The following is a 23002-nucleotide window of genomic DNA, read 5'->3' as shown; positions in this document are numbered from 1 at the left end:
ACATACAGACAAAGAGAGAAAAACACAGACAGAAACAGAGAGACAGACATAGAGACAGAAAAACAGACAGAAACAGAGAGACAGACATAGACAGAAAAACACAGACAGACGGACCGACTTAGGAAGAGATGAAAGACAGAAAGATAAAGAAAGAAGTGAAGGAAGAAAATTTATTTAAAAAAAAAACAAAAGAAAGAAAGAAAGAGAGAGCGAGCGGGGGATCCGGGTAGGGGGAGGGAGGGAGGGAGGGGAAGAGAGAGAAAGAGAGAGACAGAGAGAGAGAGCAACAGGGAGACAGAGTGGTAGAGAGAGACAGACAGAGAGAGAGAGAGAGAGAGAGAGAGAGAGAGAGAGGCAGACACAAACAGACGAGAAAAAAACCATACCGACCAGTTTTCCGGTTCGTAACCCTATGAAAACAACATCACCAAAACACAATCTTGCCGATCCAAAACTCCCCAGCTAACAAAAGAAACTGCAAAGAACACACATCACCTACACACAATTCAGCAAAGTCATCAACACACACACACACACACAACTACTCCAACTACTGAACGTGCAAATTATTATCATAACCATTAATTGTCGTCGCAAAGGGCGGGGAATGGATTAGAGATTAGGGATTAGGCGTGCAAACGTACCGATTAGGCTAAGTCGCTCTCTCTCCCTATCTCTCCCACGTGGGCTCGGGAAGTTGTAATCCGAATCTTGTTTTCGTTCCAAAATTGCCATCATGATACAGTTTGTGTTTGTGGCGAGGTGTTAATAATCTTTACTGCAGATATACAGGGAAAAAAAAACAATGTAAAAAGAAAAAACAAAGGTAATGTACTTACCTTGGGCTCAGGATTAGGAATCTGACTTATTACAAAACTGTTCACAGATCTGTTACGTCATGGCGACGTCGCACTTCCAAATGAAAGGCTTGTCTGTATTGATAATGATTTGTATTCACTTCGGATGTATCAACTAGAACTTCTCAGGCTTCGACCATAAAACGATAATCTACTCTATCCTCATATTCTATTCCAAAAGATACCTCACGAAACGATACAAGGCATCTATTCTATAAGGTACAACAAACGATACTGAGCATGTATTCTCTTTATTGTATTGTATTCTATTCTATTCTATGAGGTACAACACAGTACAAGGCATCTACTAGGTACAACACAAAACGATACCCGACGTCTATTCTGGTCTGTTCTATAAAGTACAACACAAAACGATACAAGGCATACATTCTATTCTATAAGGCACAAGAAAAATGGTACTAGGCATCTGTAAATTTTTTTTTGTTGTTGATCAAATATAGCACAACACAAAATGATACTGTGCATACGCCTCGACCTCCTGGTATTAAACAGACTAAACTAAGCACGACATACAAATCGAGAAGAACGCTAAATGTTATATTTTCTGCGTTTGTGTGTGTGTGTGTGTGTGTGTGTGTGTGTGTGTGTGTGTGTTCTCCACACAAACAGCCAGGATGTCAGGTCACACCAGGAGACCAGAACAAAGGTGAAGGAGACAAACTGTTAATCATTAAGTTCATTTGTGCCAGGACTGCCACCAGAGGCCAGGTCAGGCTGTCTTCCAAGTGGCTTGGTCACGTTGAACAACAAAACCAATCAACAGATAAAAGTAAAGCTATGGAACCCAAACTTGAACAGCTTCTCAAAGCGCACATGCAGGAACGCACGCACACGTACACATTCACACACACTCGCGCGCGCGCGCGCGCACACACACACACACACAGATGCAGCACGTAGCGTTTGTGTGTGTGTGTGTGCGTGTGCGTGTGCGTGTGCGTGTGTGTGTGTGTGCGTGTGCGTGTGCGTGTGTGTGTTAGTTTTTAAAGTTAAAAGATAAACCATCACTGATTTTTAACGCTTCCTCCTCTTCCTAATGGAAAACGAAGTCACCAGAGTCTGGATTTTATCATTCAGTCTGTTACTGTACACACTGCATCGTCCAGATTTTTTTTTTTTTTTTTTTTTTTTGCTGCCCCATCATCTGAACCGTTTCAGTGGCATTACTCCCATGCCGCTCATTTAGATTCCCCCATACACAGCCACACCCGGGTTCGTCCGTCACAGTTCCAGCGTCGGCAGTCCGCAGGGAACCATCGATGTTAGGTCGCCTGGAGGCCACACACCAGAGGAGACCCTGCACTGCTGCTGAGTCACTTCGGTAGTGTTCAGTGGTGCCTGTTCTGATTTAAGGTACTGAGGACACCACCTACTAAGCCCCCTACTAACGACAATAATGGCTTAGTCGCGGAGCCAGACTGAGTGAGCGTCCCTCCCAGAGTGGAGACCGCCACCACGGCCCTCAAACAACAGCCCCCCATGAATCTGCCGACACTGAAGACTTTGACAGGCTCACCCCAAGCACAGAAGTGGAGGGGTATCGAAATTGATGGCCACAGACTTTGAGACTGTTTTGTCTATATTGATGATGATGATGATGGAGGAGGAGGAGGACGATGACGATGACGATGTTGCTATGGAGGTCCATTTTGGTTTGGGACTGCGTGACAAGGCTGTACGCTTCCTGTCATGATGATATCCCGGCGTTAACCAGGCCCGACAGATACAGACACTTGCAGTGTTGGTCAAGTAATTAGAGCAACACGCCCAAAGACGCATCCTTGAAGTGGATGACACTCGACTGTATGGTCCCAGTCTCCCCATTTAAGCCCACAGCACATTCGACTCTGGGTAGGAGCCGGCCACGGGCCGAAAAAAACACCTCCGCTGGGATTCGAACCCGCGTCCTCCCAGCCGTCAGTCCGCGACGCTAACCACTTCGCCACGGCGGCTGGTGCATCATCCAGATTTATCATTCAGTCTGTTATTGCACATCCTGCATCATCCAAATTAAATCAAATCATGGTGTTTAGAGCCTCGCCGACCACTAAGGCCATCTCAAGGCTATCGCCACGTCAGCATCAAAGGCAAAAAAAGTACAATAAAAACTAGTCACCGCTTCAAGCTTTCCTATCAAAGTTTAAAAACATTCAAATCGGATTAAAAATGTTCACTTCTTTCAAGACGTCCATCACGATACAAAGTCTTCAGAGAATCCGCTGTGTAATGTCCGTGTTTAACGTCATGCGGCGCCCAGGTTTGCGGTATGGCGTCCAGAGTTTGACCTCTGGATGCAGCAATGATGTGTCCACCATGTGCAGCTGTACAGGCGACAAGTGGGAAAACGTGACCAAGGTGTGCGGCAGAGAAAACCGGCTGAGCAGGCACACAGAAAATGGATCACCCCACATATCATATACAGCTGGAAGCCGTCTCTGCGATGTCTGCGATGAACTTGTCCCACTCTTTCTGCCACTTGGTCACAGCCACTCTCTTTTCCTTAGGGCTCATGGCACTGTGTCTACAAATACAAAACAAGAAAAATAATAAAGAACGAGTGAATGAATTTTCTTTGATCGGGGAAGTGGAATACGTAAAAAAAAAACGTGCTTTTTCATGTCCAGCTTTGCCCAGTAGGGTGAAGAAAGGAACAGAAACAGCAAGAAAAACACGAATGCAATTACTGAAACAGAGAGGGGGCGGCCACAAACGTGTGTTTAATGCCTATGCATTAACACTGACTTGCCTTAACACTGACTTGCCTAACAGTCAAACGCATGATAGAATAATATAAGAAAAGAATAACTATTATCTCATAAAGAGAAATCACACAAAGTGCCGCTAAACAAACGTAGACATGTACTCAACACACACAAAGATTAAACATGATTTAACTGAAATAAGCAATGAACATATATGACACTTATATTTTTTATAAAAAAAATGCAACGTGGCGTCAGTAAGGGAAAGGGGAGGGGGGGGGGAGGGGGGGGGGGTAAGTCCAGGCCACCCTGTTCTGACACTTCTCCACATCAGGGTGTGGTAAAAGTTGAGGGAGGGAGTCATTCTCAGCTAGCTGACACTGCCATCCACCCATCCCCATGTCACATTCCCACGTTCATCTTCGGCTTTTCGTTTGAGGAAAAGAGGGCAAGGATGACCTGGACTGGCTTGTATTGACGTGCCTCCAGACTACAGTGTGGTGGACATCAGGGAAAGGCAGTGCTTCTCGGGGACTAAGGACTTGGCCATCTGCACTCTCCTTGCCTGTTCTCTCGCCACCAATTTCATCCCTTCCCACCACATTTCTTTTTTTGGGGGGAACCTTTCGGTTCAAGCTTCGAGTTCAAGTCTTTTTGCTGAAGAACTCACTTGAGGGAGTTGAGGGCCAGCTGTTTGAGAGCGGCCAGCCCCGTGTCCTGGCCCAGCATGGCCATGAAGGTCAGGTAGAGGTCATGGGTCAAGGGCAGGGCGCCCCAGTACGAGGGGTAGTCTGACCCGATCACCACAGGTATGTTGTTGACCAGGAAGGTGACCGCTGGGTGGTTCCTCGGGTCTTTCAACGGCATCAGGAGCTGGGGAAATAGAATGGGAAGTGTGTGTGTGGGGGGGGCGGGGGGGGACCTGGGGTAAATAGGATTGAAGATGAACCTTCTGCATTGTCAAGTCACCAGAACCTGGGGTAAATAGGATTGAAGATGAACCATCTGCATTGTCAAGTCATCAGGACCTGGGAGATAGAAGATGGAAGATGAACCATCTGCAGTGTCACGTCATCATTGCCTGGGAGATAGAAGATGGAAGATGAACCATCTGCAGTGTCACGTCATCAGGACCTGGGAGATAGAAGATGGAAGATGAACCATCTGCAGTGTCACGTCATCAGGACCTGGGAGACAGAAGATGGAAGATGAACCATCTGCAGTGTCACGTCATCAGGACCTGGGAGATAGAAGATGGAATATGAACCATCTGCAGTGTCACGTCATCAGGACCTAGGAAATAGAATATAGAAGGATGGAAGGTGAACCATCTGCAGTGTCACGTCATCAGGACATGGAAAATAGAAGATGGAAGATGAACCATCTGCAGTGTCACGTAAAAATGTAATCGCACCCAGAGGAGCATTCCAGAACAGAGTCTTCATGGAGTCTGATGTAAAATGCACGTGGGGAATGGAAGACGAGTAAGAGGGGTTGAAGATGAACCATCTATATCGTCACATCAGTATATGGGTAAAGGAAGGGGTGGGGGTGGGGTTAAAGATGAAGCATCTATATTGTCACATCATCGGTATATGGGGAATTGAAGGGGGGCAGGGGGGGGGGATGGATGGAAGATGAACCATATATTCTGTCACATCATCAGTATATGGGTAATGGCAGGACAAGAGAGAGGGCTGGTAGATGAACCATGGAAGATAACCATTTACATTGCTGCATTGTCGCGTCATCAGTGTATGGGAAACTGGGGGGATGGGGGGGGGGGGGGTTGGGAGGGTTCAAGGATGAACCATAGAGGATAAACCATCTATATCACAACATCCAGAGCTGATGAACGATCTTTCTCAAGGACCTGGGGAACAGAAAGGGGTGGGGGAGGCGGGGCAAGAAAAACTGTGAAATTCCTGTTTTTTTGGAAGATGAGCTATCGACATTGCCACAGCACGAGTACCTTGGGAAGGGTAGGGGGCAAGAGGAATGGAAGAGAGAGAACGATGAGAAAGAGACAAGAGTGAGAAATCGGCAGCAAAAACAAACGAACGCAGACGGACAGAGAGTGCGAAAGAAAGAGTCAAACAGAACACTCTGGGAGAGTATGAATAAAAAAAAATAAAAGAAAAAAAAGAAAAAAGGAAAAAAAAGAAAAAAGAAAAAAAAAGAGAAACACCCCAAAATAACACAAAAAACGAGTCCATCTGTAGCTGACCTGGTTGGAGATGGGGCAGACCTCCACAGCAATGCCTTGATCGTGCACCATTTCCATCAGGGTGGGGTGTTTGGGCAGAGTGAGGCCATGGCCGATCCTCCGGCTTCCCAGCAACAAGGCGTCCACCAGGTTGTAGTCCGCATCGGATTCCAGCCACACTGAAAGTCAGCCATCGTCATCGTCGTCATATTCGTCGTCATTATCACTATCGTCGTGACACCCTTGTCGTCGTCATCTTCGCCGCTGTAGTTATCATAATCATCATCGCCGTCGTCATCATTTCACCGTCATTTTCGACCTCATCGTTATCACCGTCAAAATCATCATGTTAGTCGTAGTCGTCGTTGTCGTCTCTCCCTCTCTCTGAACGATAGATAACATGTTAGCTCTCTTAGAATTGGTACAAAAAGTTTTCTTGTAACCGTAGAAATACGCAGTCTTCATTGACTTTGAAAAGGCCTTTGAATCTATAAACAGAAATTTTCTTTGGCTATTTTGTAAAGAAATTGTATAAGAGATAAAATATACAGGCGTATTCAGAGTATGTTTGATATGTAAAATGGAGTCAGATGTGGCACTGCCCCAACAGATTATGTTAAATGTACAACAGGAGTAAAGCACGGTGATACGTGTTGTCAAACATTATTTTCTCTCTTTATTAATGAATTGACGATTGAAATACTTAATCATGGAAGACACGGTGCCACTATTTCTTATGATGCACTTGAACTGTTTATTATTTTGCTGACTGACGATGTTATCCTTTATCACCACCACCACCACCAACTCCCACCCACCACTACAATGATCCTCCATCACCATCACCACCACCACCACCTCCCACCCACCACTACAATGATCATCCATCACCACCAACACCCCCCACCCACCGCTACCAATGATCCCCCCCCCACCACCAACACCACCTCCCACCCACCGCTACCAATGATCCCCCCCCCACCACCAACACCACCTCCCACCCACTGGTACCAATGATCTCCCCCCCCACCACCACCAACACCACCTCCCACCCACCGCTACCAATGATCCCCCCCCACCACCACCAACACCACCTCCCACCCACCAATACCAATGATCCCCCCACCACCACCACCACCAACACCACCTCCCACCCACCAATACCAATGATCCCCCCACCACCACCACCCACCCACCCACCCACCCACCAATACCAATGATCCCCCCCACCACCACCACCACCACCAAACCAACCAACCAACCCACCTACCAATACCAATGATGCCCCACCACCACCAACAACCGATCCATCCACCCACAACTACCACCAACGCCCCCCCCCCCCCTCCCCCAAAGAACCCCAGATCATCAACACACAATGACGCACTCGTCTCCCCAGCGTGGAAGAAGAAGGGGAGGCTAGCACCAGGAGCCAGGAGCTGGTCCACAAATTGGCTGAGCGGTTCAAAGCTGTCCTCTGGACCATGGAGGTCAAACCCCGCCACTAAGTCTTGGTGCTGCTGGTATATGTTTCTGGCCGCCTGTACTGCCTTGCCCACGCTTCTGGGAAATGAAATGAAATTATGGTGCTTAGAGCCTCGCCGACCACTAAAGCCATCTCAAGGCTATCGCCACGTTAATAACTACTACAAGGGTAAAAAACAAACAATTAAAACGATTCACCACTTCAAACTTTCCACTCAAAGTTTTTAAAAAAAAACTTCCACAGTTTAAAACTTTCAAATCTGATTAAAATGTTCATTTCTTTCAAGAAGTCCATCAGCGCCCACGGAAGGACATCACGAAACAAGGTCTTCAAAGAAACCGCCGTGTAATGTCTGTGTCTAACGTCATGCAGATCCCAAGTCAAGGAGCACGTGTTTCACGGTGAGAGGCTCATCATAGGGAATACATCGAGGGGCCTCTTCCTCCTTCAACAAGTAAGAATGAGTATTAAAAAAAAAAGGTGTGTCCCGCATGCAGTCTGCACAGCACAGACTCCTCCTTTCTGTTCTTCATCCCTGAAGGGAAGGTCTCTTTTAGGTCTGGACGGATCTGGAAGAGCTTGTTGTCCGTCTGGGTGTTCCACTCCTCTTGCCAAAGATCCTTAACATAAGTGTTCACCTTCTGCTTCATGTCTGTGTATGGTACAAAGGATCTGGATAATTCTTTCTTTACAGCGTTCTTGGCCAGCAGGTCTGCCCTTTCGTTACCACGAATGCCAACATGTCTAGGAACCCAGGCCAACACAACCTCGTATCCTTTCTTCGTCACGAGAGTAAAAGCTTCGTAAAATTCCAGCAGTTTGGGATGAGTGATATTCCTGCAGGCGATCGCCTCCAGGGCTGACAAGGAGTCGGAAAAGATAATGAATTTCTTTTGTTTCGAAGAGAGAACCATTTTTACCACCAGAACCAGTGCGGTCAGTTCCGCAGTGTACACTGAGCTGTCAGACAGGATGTGTTCTGTTAAGGGCTGGTCAGGAAAGGCGTACTGTGGACGTCGTCTGGATCGCAACGTCCACCATCCTGGGTCTGACGACAGAAGCGTAAGACACCTTAGGCAATGTAGCCTCCACTTGTTTACGTGCCTCAAAGAATGATATGTTCTTCTCTGTCTTCACCTTCTGGGTTTCTTTTTCTTTTTTTTTCAGGTGGGGCAGTCTTTAGAAGAAGACGGGTGGCCGCCTCCGCAGTTCGCACAACGGGCTGGACTGACGCATTCGCCCTGGTGCGCCGCCTTTGAACAAGTGCCGCACGCCTCTTCCTCCTTGCAGCGGTCCCGCACGTGTCCGAATTTATGGCACTTGGAACACCATAGAGGGGACGGCACGTACAGACTTACGTTCACCTGCAGGTATCCGACTCGTATGTCCTTGGGGACATTCGGGCAGCAGAAGGCGAGGAAAAATGTGTTAGTCGGGACTCTGTCCGACCCCTTCCTTACTGTCACCCTGTAAACATCCGTCACTCCCTGAGAGGACAGCTCGCACTTAATCTCTGCCTCAGATACTCCTCTCAACTCAGGGCATCTGATAACCCCCTTCGAACAGTTCAGTCCTTTGTGAGGGGAAACCTTCACCGCCCTATCCACAAAAGTGGTCGCTTTTAGCAGAAGCTGTGTCTGCCTTTTTGACGCTGTCTCCACCAGAAATGCTCCGCTCCTCAGCCTCTTGACAGACTTCAGTGAGCCTGCTAGACACTTGAAGCCCTTCTGGATATCAAAGGGGCTGAGAGCCGACAAGGGCTTGTCATCTTCAGTGCCCTCCACCACAAGCCACGACGGCCAATATCCAGAGGTCTCACCGACCTCCGAATCGGAGTCCGAATCATCAGTTCCTGGTCTCCTTCTTTTCCCAAGTTTAGGGGGGTGTAATTGGTTAGAAGCCATGTTTTTTTTAATCGTAAATTCATCCCTCCTTTACCCACCCACCATGGGGTCCAACTTAGGGGCCAGGGTCAAGGGAACACCAGCTTGACCCCTTCCAGGTTTCGGGAGGGACATACGACCAACAGTCTAGCTCCAACGCGTTCCTCCCCCCGATCATGCCCAGCTCACGGGGACTGAGAACTGAGCACTACGGGGGTTATCATCGTTAGCCTCTAAACTGCCAGTCTTGACCCAACCCCACGTAGGGGTAGCCGATTGACACACACGGGTCAATGTGTGCCGCCTGTCTTAGGAGAGGTCCGAGCCAAAGGGATGTGTTGAGAGCAGCGTGCTATCTCAATCCCCAGGATCTCATTCCCCTCCATCACAGGTCGCGCCGCACGGCAGACACGGCGGGCCTGAAGCAGGCCGCAGAGAAAAAAGAATGTGGAAAAGAAGGCTTGATGGGGAGCTGAGGACAGAAAAGAGGCGGTAAAAAGAAGAATAGAGAATAGCGAAAGGGACAGTGGGTCACTTTTAGTTTGGGCCTCACTCACGACCTGTTCGGCATGGGAAGCCCTATCAGGGGCATCAGTACTATAAAAAAAACACCCCAAAACTCACACTACTTATTCAGCCTGAACAGCTACAATGGCTATGTAGGCTGTCAATTAAGGCCTGGGACTAGAGCAGTAAACCCCCAGAAGCACTGATGCGCCCGCCGACATAGCTCGCTCGATCACTGGCCACTAAGCCTCCCGACCACAAGGTAGTGACCCCCAGGAGGACGCTTCTGGGAGGTCCGCCAGACACACCTGAGGAGCGGACTCTGGAAGGCCTGGAAGGCCTGGAAGGCCAGGGAGGAAAGGACGGACGTACGGACGGACGGAAACAAAGAACGAAAGAACGTCGGGGTTAAGAAGCAAGGCCAGGAAATAAACGAATAAATGATTCGGGAATAACGAACACGGACAGGAAATGAATACTTACATAACAGATATATAATTCAGAATTTAAGAACAAGGCCTGGAAATAAATACTGAACTGAATAAATAAAACATTTCAGGATTAAAGAACAAGGCCAGGAAATATATACATACATATATAAACAAATAAATCAAGATCGAAGAACAAGGACAGGGAATAAAGGTGGGGGATGGAGAGAAAGAAGAAGTGTGGGGGATGAATGAAGGTGGAGGATGGAGAGAAAGAAGAAGTGTGGGGGATGAATGAAGGTGGAGGATGGAGAGAAAGAAGTGTTGGGGATGAATGAAGGTGGGGGATGGAGAGAAAGAAGAAGTGTTGGGGATGAATGAAGGTGGGGGATGGAGAGAAAGAAGAAGTGTGGGGGATGAATGGAGGTGGAGGATGGAGAGAAAGAAGAAGTGTTGGGGATGAATGAAGGTGGGGGATGGAGAGAAAGAAGAAGTGTGGGGGATGAATGGAGGTGGAGGATGGAGAGAAAGAAGAAGTGTGGGGGATGAATGAAGGTGGAGGATGGAGAGAAAGAAGAAGTGTGGGGGATGAATGAAGGTGGGGGATGGAGAGAAAGAAGAAGTGTGGGGGATGAATGAGGTGGGGGATGGAGAGAAAGAAGAAGTGTGGGGGATGAATGAAGGTGGAGGATGGAGAGAAAGAAGAAGTGTGGGGGATGAATGAAGGTGGGGGATGTAGAGAAAGAAGAAGTGTTGGGGATGAATGAAGGTGGGGGATGGAGAGAAAGAAGAAGTGTTGGGGATGAATGAAGGTGGGGGATGGAGAGAAAGAAGAAGTGTGGGGGATGAATGGAGGTGGAGGATGGAGAGAAAGAAGAAGTGTGGGGGATGAATGAAGGTGGAGGATGGAGAGAAAGAAGAAGTGTGGGGGATGAATGGAGAGAAAGAAGAAGTGTGGGGGATGAATAAAGGTGGAGGATGGAGAGAAAGAAGAAGTGTGGGGGATGAATGAAGGTGGGGGATGGAGAGAAAGAAGAAGTGTGGGGGATGAATGGAGGTGGGGGATGGAGAGAAAGAAGAAGTGTGGGGGATGAATGAAGGTGGAGGATGGAGAGAAAGAAGAAGTGTGGGGGATGAATGAAGGTGGAGGATGGAGAGAAAGAAGTGTGGGGGATGAATGAAGGTGGAAGATGGAGAGAAAGAAGAAGTGTGGGGGATGAATGAAGGTGGAGGATGGAGAGAAAGAAGAAGTGTTGGGGATGAATGGAGGTGGAGGATGGAGAGAAAGAAGAAGTGTGGGAGATGAATGGAGGTGGAGGATGGAGAGAAAGAAGAAGTGTGGGGGGTGAATGGAGGTGGAGGATTGAGAGAAAGAAGAAGTGTGAGGTATGAAGGGGTCGTTCAATTATCTGAAGCTGCAACATGGGATCTGGCTTTATCATCTCACCCAAATGACTAGTACCCAGACCACCACTCCAGATCCATCAGAGAGAGTAGAAGAGAATACACACAGAGGGTGCGTCCCTTTCATACAAACCGAAACCCCCCCCCCCCCCCCCCCCGCAACACACCTGTGTTCTGTCAATATATACTTTGCTCCAATGAAGCTGGGATGCTGCTGTTTGAATTCCTCGAGCACCGGTTTGAAGGCGTTCTCCACGAGCCACCATTTCTCATTGTGAACTGTGCCGTTCAGTTCGTACAGCTGAAAACATTCATTGTATTGTATTGTATTGTATTGTATTGCACTGTAGTGTATTGTATTGTACTACAGTGTAGTGTACTGTGTTGTATTGTATTGTACTGCAGTGTAGTGTACTGTGCTGTAGTGTACTGTGCTGTATTGTATTGTACTGCAGTGTAGTGTACTGTGTTGTATTGTATTGTACTGCAGTGTAGTGTACTGTGCTGTATTGTATTGTATTGTATTGCACTGTAGTGTACTGTGTTGTATTGTATTGTACTGCAGTGTAGTGTACTGTGCTGTATTGTATTGTATTGTATTGCACTGCACTGTAGTGTACTGTGTTGTATTATATTGTATTGTATCGGTTTGTTTTGTATTGTTTTGTGTTTTTGTTGTTGTTGTGTTGTATTGCGTCGTATCGTATGGTTTCGTGTGGTAGCGTATGGTACTGTATTGTATTGTATTGTTTTTTTTTGTACTGTGTTGTATTATATTGTATATCATTTAGTATTGTTTTGTGTTGTGTTTCATTGTATCGCATCGTATCGTGTTGTATTGTGTCGTCGGTATAAATTTGTGTTGTGTTGTATCGTATCGTATCGTATCATGTCGCATTGTATTGTATCGTATTGTACTGTACTGTACGGCACTGTATTTTGTATTGTATCATGTATTGTATTGTACTGTATTGTTTAGTTATTATTTTGTGTTGTGCTGACCGTATAGTATAGTACTGTATCATACTGTATTGTTCTGTGTTGTATTGTGAACCGTCTCTTTCAGTGGCTATGTGGTAACGCGCCCAGTGTCCACGGGTTCAAATCACCATGTATGGATCGCGGTTTTTACTTCCACCCCCCTCTGCTACACCTTGAGTGGTGGTCTGGGGGCTAGCATGCATTTAGCGCAGAAAAAGAACCCTCGGCAACAAAAGGCTTCTCCGAGGCACACTTCTGTTAAAAGAAAAGAATCCAGTTTTGATTATGAAACAAATATAATGGGTGGCGTTACACGGCGTCGACAATCTCCCTGGACAGAAAGCAATATAATACTGGTCTCCATTGTGATGACGGTGGTGGTGGAGGGGGGAGGGGGCGCTCAGTCTGGCTCCACGACTGTGTGGTTATTGTCGGCAGTAGGGGGCTTAGAATGACGTCCTTAGTATGTTAAACTAGAACAGTCACTGCTGAACACCACCGCAGTGACTCAGTGGCAGACAGGGTCTCCCACTGGTGTGTGGCCTGTTGGAGACCTAACATTAATAGATCTCTGTGGACTGCTGACGCTGGGACTGCGAAAGACGAACCCGGGTGTGTCCGTGTATGGGGGACTCGGAATGGGCAGCGTGGGAGTAATGCCACTGAAGCGGTGCAGATGATGGAGCAGCAGCAACAACAACAAACAAAAAAACAAAAACAAAACAAAAAAATCAATCCTATAATGATAAAAAACATACCAAATAATTGCCAACTCGAATCTCCACATACTGGACATTATCCAGCAGCAGCTCAGACAAGGCCTGCCGGAGGAAATCTTGCCACACTGGGCGGTACGTGATAATGGAGAAAATTTTCCTGAGGTCATCCTCCAAGGTTTTCCTCGTGACTTCCACGTCTTGATGGGTCTTGCTGGAGTCTGGAGCCACTGGACTGAAGTACTGATGCAGGCTGAGAGAAAGAGACAGAGGGAGAGAACTATATTCCTTTCTTTTCTGACAAAAAAGTATTCTTGTCATCTTTGTCACGAGTATTTCTACACTTCCTCATACGTCTACGTAAGTTGGTCCTTTCACTTTTGCATTCCTGATCAAATCAATCCTACTTTCTGCTTGCCGTTTCAAAATGTCATGAATACATCTATCTTCTATCCTCTCTTGCACATGCAATCTGCATTTCGTCTTAATAAACAGATCCTAAAGGTCAACTGATACAATACAATAATCATTCACACTATTGCCCGTTTGTGATATATATGTATAGCATCCATCAAGGTCGCCGCTACATAAACCATTCAGAATGTTTAAATCAAGACTACTACATACGCTCAGTTGCTATTTCCCAAGGGAATTCAGTGCTTGTGTATATGCATGACAGATACTTTTAGACACAGAGAGACAGTGATAGAGAGAAAGAGATACAGAGAGAGGGAGACCAAGAGACAGAGAACCCAGAAAATGATATAAAGCAAAACCACAGGCCAGTTTCCAAATTAGGAACGGTTATACATTCATTCAGTTGAAGACACACAAAACACCGTAAATAAAGGGGAAAATGAACCAACATCCTGGACACAAAATGAAGGCGACGCGAAGCTTTGTCCCATGTTCAATTCAATTCAGTTCAATTCAAAATACTTTATTATCTGCTTCAACCAAAAACAGAAAATTCTCTTTAGGCTCACTTAAAATAAAATGCCCGTCAGCAAAAATCAAAGAGAAAAAAAACAACAAACAACTGACACACCCTTCAATTATCACCATGCACACATCAATTATGTAAAAAGAAAAACATGTGGGTAAGAAACTATTACATTATGATTTAGAGTGTAACAACTGTGTGTGTGTTGCGTGTGTGTCCGTGCGTGTGCATGCATCGTTTTGTGCGTGTGCACGCGTGTGTGTGCCTGCGTGTTGAGCGTGTGTGCGCGCGCACGCGCGCGCGTATGTGTACGTTTCAATCATTATAAAAAGGAGAATATTCAGTAAGATAATTATAACCTTTAAAAAGACAAATGCTCATCAACAAATAAAACCGAAAAACGAATGAGCAACTGGCACACCCTTCCTTGATCACAGCGTACATTTGAACTATCATGTAAAAAGAAAACAAAAATCACATTTTAAGATAAAGTGAAACATTTCAATGATATAAAAGGAAAATATTCAGTAAGGTAATTATGACATTTAAGAACATGAAATCACAGTTGAAGGGTCAACACCGCCACCAAGACCAAAAGCATGTAAAACCCCTTTCACGCCCCTCTGCGGCAAAACAATAACACTGAGCGCGCGCGCGCGCACACACACACACACACACACTCACATCTTGTCAAATTCGGCATTGCCGTGCTGTGCTCTTAGTTGTGATGTCAGGTTCCATTTGCAGTCTGTGCCACGGACAGGAAAAAAACACAGAGAAAAATCAGGAATAAAGTGCACGCATTTAGAACAGAGCTACACAGGTCTAGTTGTCAAATTAATGGCAGTCGCACTTGCACGCATGTGTGTGTAGGGGGGGGGGGAAGAGAAAGAGAGAGAGTGTGTGTGTAGGCCTATGTGTCTGTGTGCGTGAGAGAGAGAGAAGAGAGTCAGACAGACAGAGTGCTTGTGTGTGTGTGTGTGTGTGTGTGTGTGTGTGTGTGTGTGTGTGTGTGCGCGCGCGCGCGTGTGTTTCTGTGTGTTTGTCCATGTGTGCGTGCGTGCGTGCGTGCGTGCGTATGCGTGAGTGTGTGTGCGTGTGTGTGTATGTATGTGTGTTTGCGCGTGCGTTTGTGTATATGTGTTTGGGTGTACGTACGTTTGACGTAATGTCAGGTGATGACAGTGATGATGATGACGACGAAAATGAGTATCAATATGATTTCGATAATGTGAAAAACTTGAACAACCCAGCATGTTGTATTGTTTTGTATTGCATTGTACTGTATTGTATTGTTTGCTTTTTTTATTCCTGTTTTTACCACCTTGTGAAACCCCCCTGCGACTCTCCCAAGGGAGAGCGCGTCGCCACAGTACAGCGCCATCCCCCCTTTTTTCTGTCTGCAAGTGTATTTGTTTTACTTATCAAAGTACACTCCTCTACGGAAGCTTGCCAGGCACAACTCTTGTTGTTGGTTCTTTCCCGTGTGGCTGAGTGCTTGTTGTACACAGGACCTCGGTTGATCGTCTCACCTGTGTACCCCCGAAAGCGGTGTATGGCTGCCTACACGGCGGGGTAAAAACGGTCATACATGTAAAAGCCCACTCGTGTACACACACAAGTGAACGTGTGAGATGCAGCCCACGAACGAAGACGAAGAAGATCGTCTCATCCGAATGACTAGCACCCAGACCACCATTCAAGGTCTAGCGGAGGGAGCTGTTGTGGAGTTGAGTCTAACGACTCACTGGCTGGTGACCTTGGGGTCAAGTTGTTCAGGGCTTGGTTCTTAGTTGAAAGGGAAGTAAAAATCCCGATCCGTCTTTATTCGAGACTCGAACTCGTGAACACTGGCTTCCTGGTCGGGTGGATTACCTCTGGTCCACCGCTCCGTCACTGTTTTGTGCTGATCACACACTGATTTGGACGGCATGATTTCGGTGCCGTGTACAGAAACCAATTTCTGTGAGAGAAACGTGGGTGAAGCCGCCCACATCAAGACGAGAAAGCCTGCTGGCTTCAACCCCGACACTGGCCCGGAGCTCTCTTCCGATTCATCACAGCGTCTTTCAACGTCGCGGTCGGGCGCGTGTGGACAGGCAGCTTTAAATTAAAGCAGCCATGAACTTCGTTTGCTCACATCCTGTCCAAGTCAAGACTTTCCTGTGACAGTTTCGTTGAGGTAGGTGGTGTAAAATCACTGGAATATGCAAGCAAGTTCAGTTTCAGATGGTGTGAAACCAGTGAAATATGCAAGCAAGTTCAGTTTCTCAAAGAGGCGTCACTGCGTTCGGACCAAGCCATACACCATTATACGCTAGGCAGATGCCTGACAGCAGCTAAACCCAAAGCACTCGCCAGACCTTGAGCATATGTATATATGTATCTTAGTCTTTTGTGAAGGACTATGACTCTCAAATTAGGAAACAAAATTGCGCTGGCTCTTAGTGCTGCAGCCTTGTGGGCTAGTTGGCCTTTGGGAACCATCCCAACGCCGACTGTCCTAAAACCCTCTTGGCCGAGAGAGTGCGGATGTAACTTGGGCAAGACACTCTCCACTATAATCAAATTCTAGCCCAGATAGTCGGGACAGCAGTTGCCTCCTCTGCTGTTGTGATGGTCATAGTCGGACACGACTGACTATCATATATATATATATAGCTATCAAAGTGAATTTCTACTGCAGAATTTTACCAGAGGACAATACTTTAGTTCCCGCCAGATAAGCGTCTCAACCATTTTGTTGCCTTCTGCGTAATCTTAAACCGGCAATTTTTACATTTTTACCCGTCCACTCTTCGATGTTGAAGTCAGAAATAAAATCTACCCAAATGGGTATACCTGTTTCAATCGCAAACCCTTGTGTCGTCGTGCACTTTCGTTTTCAGCCTCGCGCGAAGGACACCACACGTCATTCCGTTTACAGTTTCGAAGTGCACAACTCAATACCCCCAAAGCAGCACTGCATTTTTAGACACCTTTCTAATGTGGACAAGTTCATTTTAAAATCCTCTTCTATAGTCGACAAACATATATATTATTAACATTTTTACCCGTTTTGGAGATTTTTACGTATGTTTTGTACTGCCGACGGGTGAAAATGTTAATTATAATATAAGAATGTCGAACCAGAGATGGTGAACACGTTCGTCAGAAACAGGTATACCCATTTGGGTAGATTTTATTTCTGACTTCAACATCGAGTAACGAAACTTACTTCTGTGATAAAAAGGATCTTTGGTCGTTGGTGGAGAAAGCATGAACCGGAAATGTAGCTCATTTTTATCTTTCTCCTCACACGTGTACAGGTGGGGCCGGTAGGTGGCGTTCTTTATCACCCAATCTAAGCTGACCATGTACATGTAATGCACGTGCAGCAAGGCCCCTATCAGCGACAGAAAGAAATCAGTCAGTCTGTCAGTCAGTCAGTCATCGTAGCTTTGTTTGTCCCCTCTCCACTGCCTGTGGGTTGTAGGGTGGTGTGAAGCTTCACTAAAGTTAAAAGTTCGTTCTCTGACTTGTGTCATATGCTCGTGGAAATAATGATAATATTAATAGATAATAGTATCAATAATAATTTTAACAATGACAGTTATCATCATCATCATCATCATCATCGTAATCACAGTCATGGTACTGACCATTTTTTCAGTACTTTTTCTCAAAAGGAGTTCAAAGCGCTTTACATGTTTAAAAAATTAATAACTATAAAGGAAGAAATAATAAAAGTTTACACAAGGTTCAAGTAGGCATTTTGTCACAACGTATCCAGCTCTCTCTCTCTCCCTCTCTCTCTCTCTCTACACACACACACACACACACAGAGGCGCGCACACACACATTCATTTATGAATCGAAACTGATTTTTGTTACTCTTGTTCATGAAAATCTAAAACATCAGGATTTGGATTTAGTGTTCACTCTTTGGTGATGGCATATCCTGCTTTATCCAGTGATTCCTTCTGATGTGTTGTGTGGCGTCCATTTCTTAATCTTGCGAATCGCCATCAAATTTGTGAAACCAGTCATTTCGTGAAATTCCAGAAAGTGTTCGTTACTACGTGTAACGACTGTAGCCATCTGAGATTTCATGAAATCACTAAAAATTCTGAATGATTTGTGAAATCTCTGAAATATAGTTGTTCATTTTTCACCAATTTACTAACTAGCTTCGGTGATTTTGTGTGATTCTTTTTAAACTGCCTGCGTGGTGGGGGCTTGGGGGGTGGGGGGTGGAGGAGACATTCGAACGTTTCGACAAAGGGAGGTGTGGCACATCCTTTTCTGAATAAGAGACAGACAGCGATACAGACACACACACACACACACACAAAGATGGGTATATACATACCTTTCGGCATTTTCCGAATGATGTTAAAAACTTCTGTGGACTCCATGGCGCGCCTGGAGGTGAGGAAGTTGATGGGGAACTCTGCCCCCTGAACTCTGGCGGCCTCCATCGCTCGCCGCTTGTCCCGCAAAAGCAGCTTGTCCACGACCAGCTCTTGAGGGGTCAAGACCACGTGGTTTCCGAAGCCTCCAGGACGCTGGGTTCTCTCTGTGAGCAGCGCGTGATTCCTCTGTCTGTCATAGTCCGACAGGGACAGCACCACGCCACACAGCAGGGGGGCCAGCGCTAGGACACCGCTTGCACGTGCTGCACGCATCACCATCTGGGGAGGGGGAGGGGAAAGAGAGATAAACCACTTGCAGAAATTGCTGAAGCCAGGCAACCTGCGCCGCGACACGCATTCATTATTCATGACCTGCCTTTGCCCCGCCCAAACTAAAGGAAAGCGCGGCATTGAGTCACAGTGGAGAGAAGCAATGTCGTCAACAATGGACAAAAAGAAAAAAGACAACAGCGCCTGGTGTGCAGCCCCTAACTGCAGCCATTCAGACAGGAGATCATGCAACTCTTCTAAATCTGGCGTTCTGCTTCCCGAGAGAAGAACTAAACATCAAGGAGCAGAATGTATTAACTTATGTGTCAGGGTACCTTGCAAAAAAAATACAGGGCAAAGTTTGTAAGGAGTGCAACAGGCTCATAACAGGATCTCTGCAAGGGACAGAGAAAGAAATCTTTCTGAAGGAAAAACAGTTTGTAGACCAGGGACTTGTTATTCCAAGCACATTTCTTGTATCCAAGGTGGAAAAACTGGAAGCAACATTTAAGAAATCTGCCGAACAGTTACTGAACATGGACAGATGTCGGGCAAGACTGGCGCTTCGAATGGAGAAGGATTTTGATGACCGTGACCTAACATGCCCTGCTGGACAATGTGATTCTATGCCTGATTTTGTCCTGCAGCTGTTTGTGACAATTCGCATTTATTTCATCCTCAAAGACAACAAGAGATTTGCGTCAATGTCTGGGCGACAGAACAGAAAACTTTTGAAACTGACTCACCACTAGAATTTTTATGTTGTCTTCTGTTTCCATCTAGACTTCATCTCCTAGAGTGCTGTTGGAACCTGTTTTTGGAATTCATCACTTACAGTACCACAACAGGGTTCAGTTTTTTCCCTGTCTGTTTAACTGATAGGGACACAAAATTACTGTACTTCTCAGCCACGCACATGCACATGTTAGAAGAGAGAGAGCTGAATATGTGTTTTATGTTTTGATATATATATTTTTTGTTGTTGAAGAAATGGTGATGTAAACCAGAAAGTGTGAAGAAAAAGTAGCGTTACGAAAACGCAGTTCAATAATTTATAACTGTCTCTCTCATGTGCAACATTGCGCTGGGGGGGGGGGGGGAGTTTGTGGTGGGGGGAGCTGCTTTATTTTCTTTTTATATTATCTACATTCAAGCAGATGCAAACGTGCTAAAAACCAAGCAAAAATGAATCGGTTTTCATTGTATACAGCGAATCTTACTACACGTGGGAAATTCCAGGCATGACTTAACTTTCGCTTTACTGCAGCTGAACCGTCAGAACCGACCAGTTTCCTTCAGGTGGGGAAGGAGAGGGTGATTTACCCCCACCCTTCCGCACTGCGTGTGTGCCCCAAAACGGCTTCAGCACTGTTATAGACAGTAAGAAGGGGCCTGCCGCGAGTGGTTTATCTCTCTTTTCTTCTCTCCGGTGGCACTGCGCTGTCATGACGCGCCCTCCTCTCCCAAGGGAGAGCAGCCCGAAATTACACACAGGAGAAATCAATCCGCTGTGACCGAAAAACTATCACAATACCCTCAATGCCGTGTGTACACAGTTAAAACAGAGCACAGAAAGTGATGAAGAACTGTGTGTAGACAGTTAAAGTGTTTGCAGACAGTTGAGTGGAATGGTGGCTTTGTGGTTATGCGACCGATTTGGAAGCGTGTGTCCACGGGTTCGAATCCCTTGATACGGACAAGGATTTTCATCCCCCCCCCCCTCCTTAAACCTTGAGATAGTGGGTGGCGCTACACTGTGACGACGCGTTCTCCACGGGGACAGCAGCCTGAGTTTCACACAATGAGTACACAGTTAAAACTTCTGTTTCAGATCAAAACTCTTGATGTGCAATAGTACAACAGTCATTGTAAGCTGCGTTTAATAAAGAATTGCTTCAGTGATTTCACGTCTTTTGGGAGGTCTTTATCTTTTAAGGAACTGATTTTACATGTGTGAGTGGTAAGCAATCTGACTTTCACCAAACTTCATCACATGCCAGTGATGTCTCACTTCTATCATACCTGATAGTAGCAACAGCAGCAGTAGTAAAAGAACAAGCCCAAGTCTAAGCCTCGCGGCTTTCGAAGTGGTTTACTCGTAATTTACAGGGTTTGGGTAATGTATGAACACATTCCGTCTGATTGCAAATCAATTATCAAAAGTCAAAGTAAAAGTTTTGAATATGTCCAGAAAATTTTGAAAGAGTGGATGGGGCTTTCTAAATTAGGTGGCAGTAAGTTCCATACGCCATCTATTGATAAATTTAATACGTTCAAGAACCATCTGTGCGGTTCCACAAACTCGTGACCGTTTTGAGTTTTAAGAAAAAAATGTCTATTTGGTCGTGAAGCTGTTTTGTGAAGCAGCTTGCTTTGGACATATTCTACGATGATTACTACTACTACTACTCCTATTACTACTTGAATTTGAACTGGAATCAGACGTTTGAGGCCTGTGAAGGCCTGCTCGTCGTTCAATTAGATACAGTATGCCAGCATGCGTGGCCTAATGATGGCATACTGGATCATAAATACTTGGAGAGTTGGCCCAATTAGCGTCTGATCTAGTCTTGAAAGATGACATGGTTGGGGCAGTCACAACACTGTCTGGCAAACCGTTCCATTTATTAACGACTCGCTCAGTAAAGAAGGAATTGCGCACTTTCTGTCTACAATGCGATTTGTTTAACATTAAACTATTACCTCTTCTGTCTCTACTTACTGCAGGAGATAGTTCGGGATTTGTGGTCTTATAGATTCCGTGTTTGTACTTACAGTAATCAATCATATCTCCCGGCTGCCTCCTGCGTTCTAGACTAGGTAGCTTAAGCAAAGCGAGTCTTTCATAAGGCTTGTTCTTCCAATGACCAATCAGTTTCGTTGCCCGTCGCTGGACGCTCTCCATCTCTCTGCACAATGTTTTTGACTGCGGGTTCCAGACCAAATGTCCATATTCCAAAATGGGTCTAACTACTCCTAATACGACTACTACCACTATTACTACTACTACTCCTATCACTACTACTACTCTTACTACAACTACAAGATGTTAAAATGACAATTTCGTACTCATGAATTGGAAAATATTTGAACTCATGCATATTCTTATCAGTCAAAAACCGGTACACACCTTTGTGCACACGAAGCCTAACAATCCGTTCCAAAACCACTGGTCAATTCTTAGTCGTGGTAAACAACCAAACACTGCATTGAAGCAGACTCTAAAAAAAAACGTGACACAAGAAACTAGAGAGCATCAAACTATTGCACAGAGGTCCATAACAGACGGTCTACGTAATTTGTAGTTGTACGAATGACGTCATTTTATGAGGGCGACTGATATCTCATCACTTCTTCTCGTTCTTCAGATGGACACTCCAGTCTGCGACGAAGGTAGCTGCTCCCCCCTCCCCCTCCATCGATGGTTACTGAAAGTAATGACATGCTGGGGAAGATAGAAAAGAAAGAAAAACAGAAACCCACTTCAGTCGGTAAAACCTGTCTATCCGCTCTTCTCGGGGGCTTGGCAGTATTACACGAATTCCACACATATCGAAATGTTTTGCGACAAGAAAATGATGTAGGCCTACATGTTGTATTTTATGTGCGTGTGTAGCAGAGAGGCAGAAAAAAATGAACCCGAGAGAGAGAGAGAGAGAGAGAGAGGCTGCGGGAGTAAAAGGGAGGCCAACACTGCGTTCCCCCTTTTCCCCCAACTTTTGTTTTGTATTCCTTTTTTTTTTTTTTCTTTGTCAACAGATTTCTCTGTGTGAAATTCGCGCTGCTCTCCCCAGGGAGAGCGCGTCGCTACACTGATAGCGCCACCCATTTTTTTTTTTTTTTTTCCAGCGTGCAGTTTTATTTGTTTTGGGTGTTTGGTTTGTTTAATCCGGGTAATTTAAGTTACCAGGAGACTTAACGCTTTGTCTTGCATCACTCGCAACCACAGCTGCGACATTACCTTAGCAGTGTCTCTAAACAAGATAAAATTTAGTTAATATTATGGAAAATTACATTTTTTGACTACAGAATGATAAGAACAAAGATCGCCGATCACCAGTAAACTATATGAAGGTATAATCCATGCGATTCTTAATCGTTTCCCAGTTCGTGAATGGAAACGATTGATCAAGCCAAAGCAAATATGAAATAAGATTACAGTAGGTGGAAATACATTTGATTTATGAAGAATGTGTTGCAGAAC

The 23002-nt window shown here is 45.7% G+C and overlaps 1 protein-coding gene across 1 annotated transcript; it reads right to left on the bottom strand.

The window, feature by feature from the left end:
- Positions 1-3085: 3085 nt before the first annotated feature.
- LOC143301557 (adenosine deaminase AGSA-like) lies at positions 3086-22756 on the bottom strand. Its single transcript, XM_076615936.1, has 10 exons — positions 22706-22756; positions 20529-20585; positions 18486-18807; positions 16010-16237; positions 14819-14882; positions 13265-13444; positions 7174-7349; positions 5808-5965; positions 4251-4453; positions 3086-3254 (listed from the first exon to the last, which is right to left on the bottom strand). The coding sequence occupies exons 1-10, from the start codon at positions 22754-22756 to the stop codon at positions 3086-3088; spliced, it is 1608 nt and encodes a 535-aa protein (XP_076472051.1).
- Positions 22757-23002: the final 246 nt, after the last annotated feature.

The sequence above is a fragment of the Babylonia areolata genome, chromosome 27 (assembly GCF_041734735.1).
Source record: "Babylonia areolata isolate BAREFJ2019XMU chromosome 27, ASM4173473v1, whole genome shotgun sequence".
In the NCBI taxonomy this organism is placed as follows: Eukaryota; Metazoa; Mollusca; class Gastropoda; order Neogastropoda; family Buccinidae; genus Babylonia; species Babylonia areolata.
Note: the sequence above shows the minus strand (reverse complement) of the source record. Positions and strands in the feature narration are given on the sequence as shown.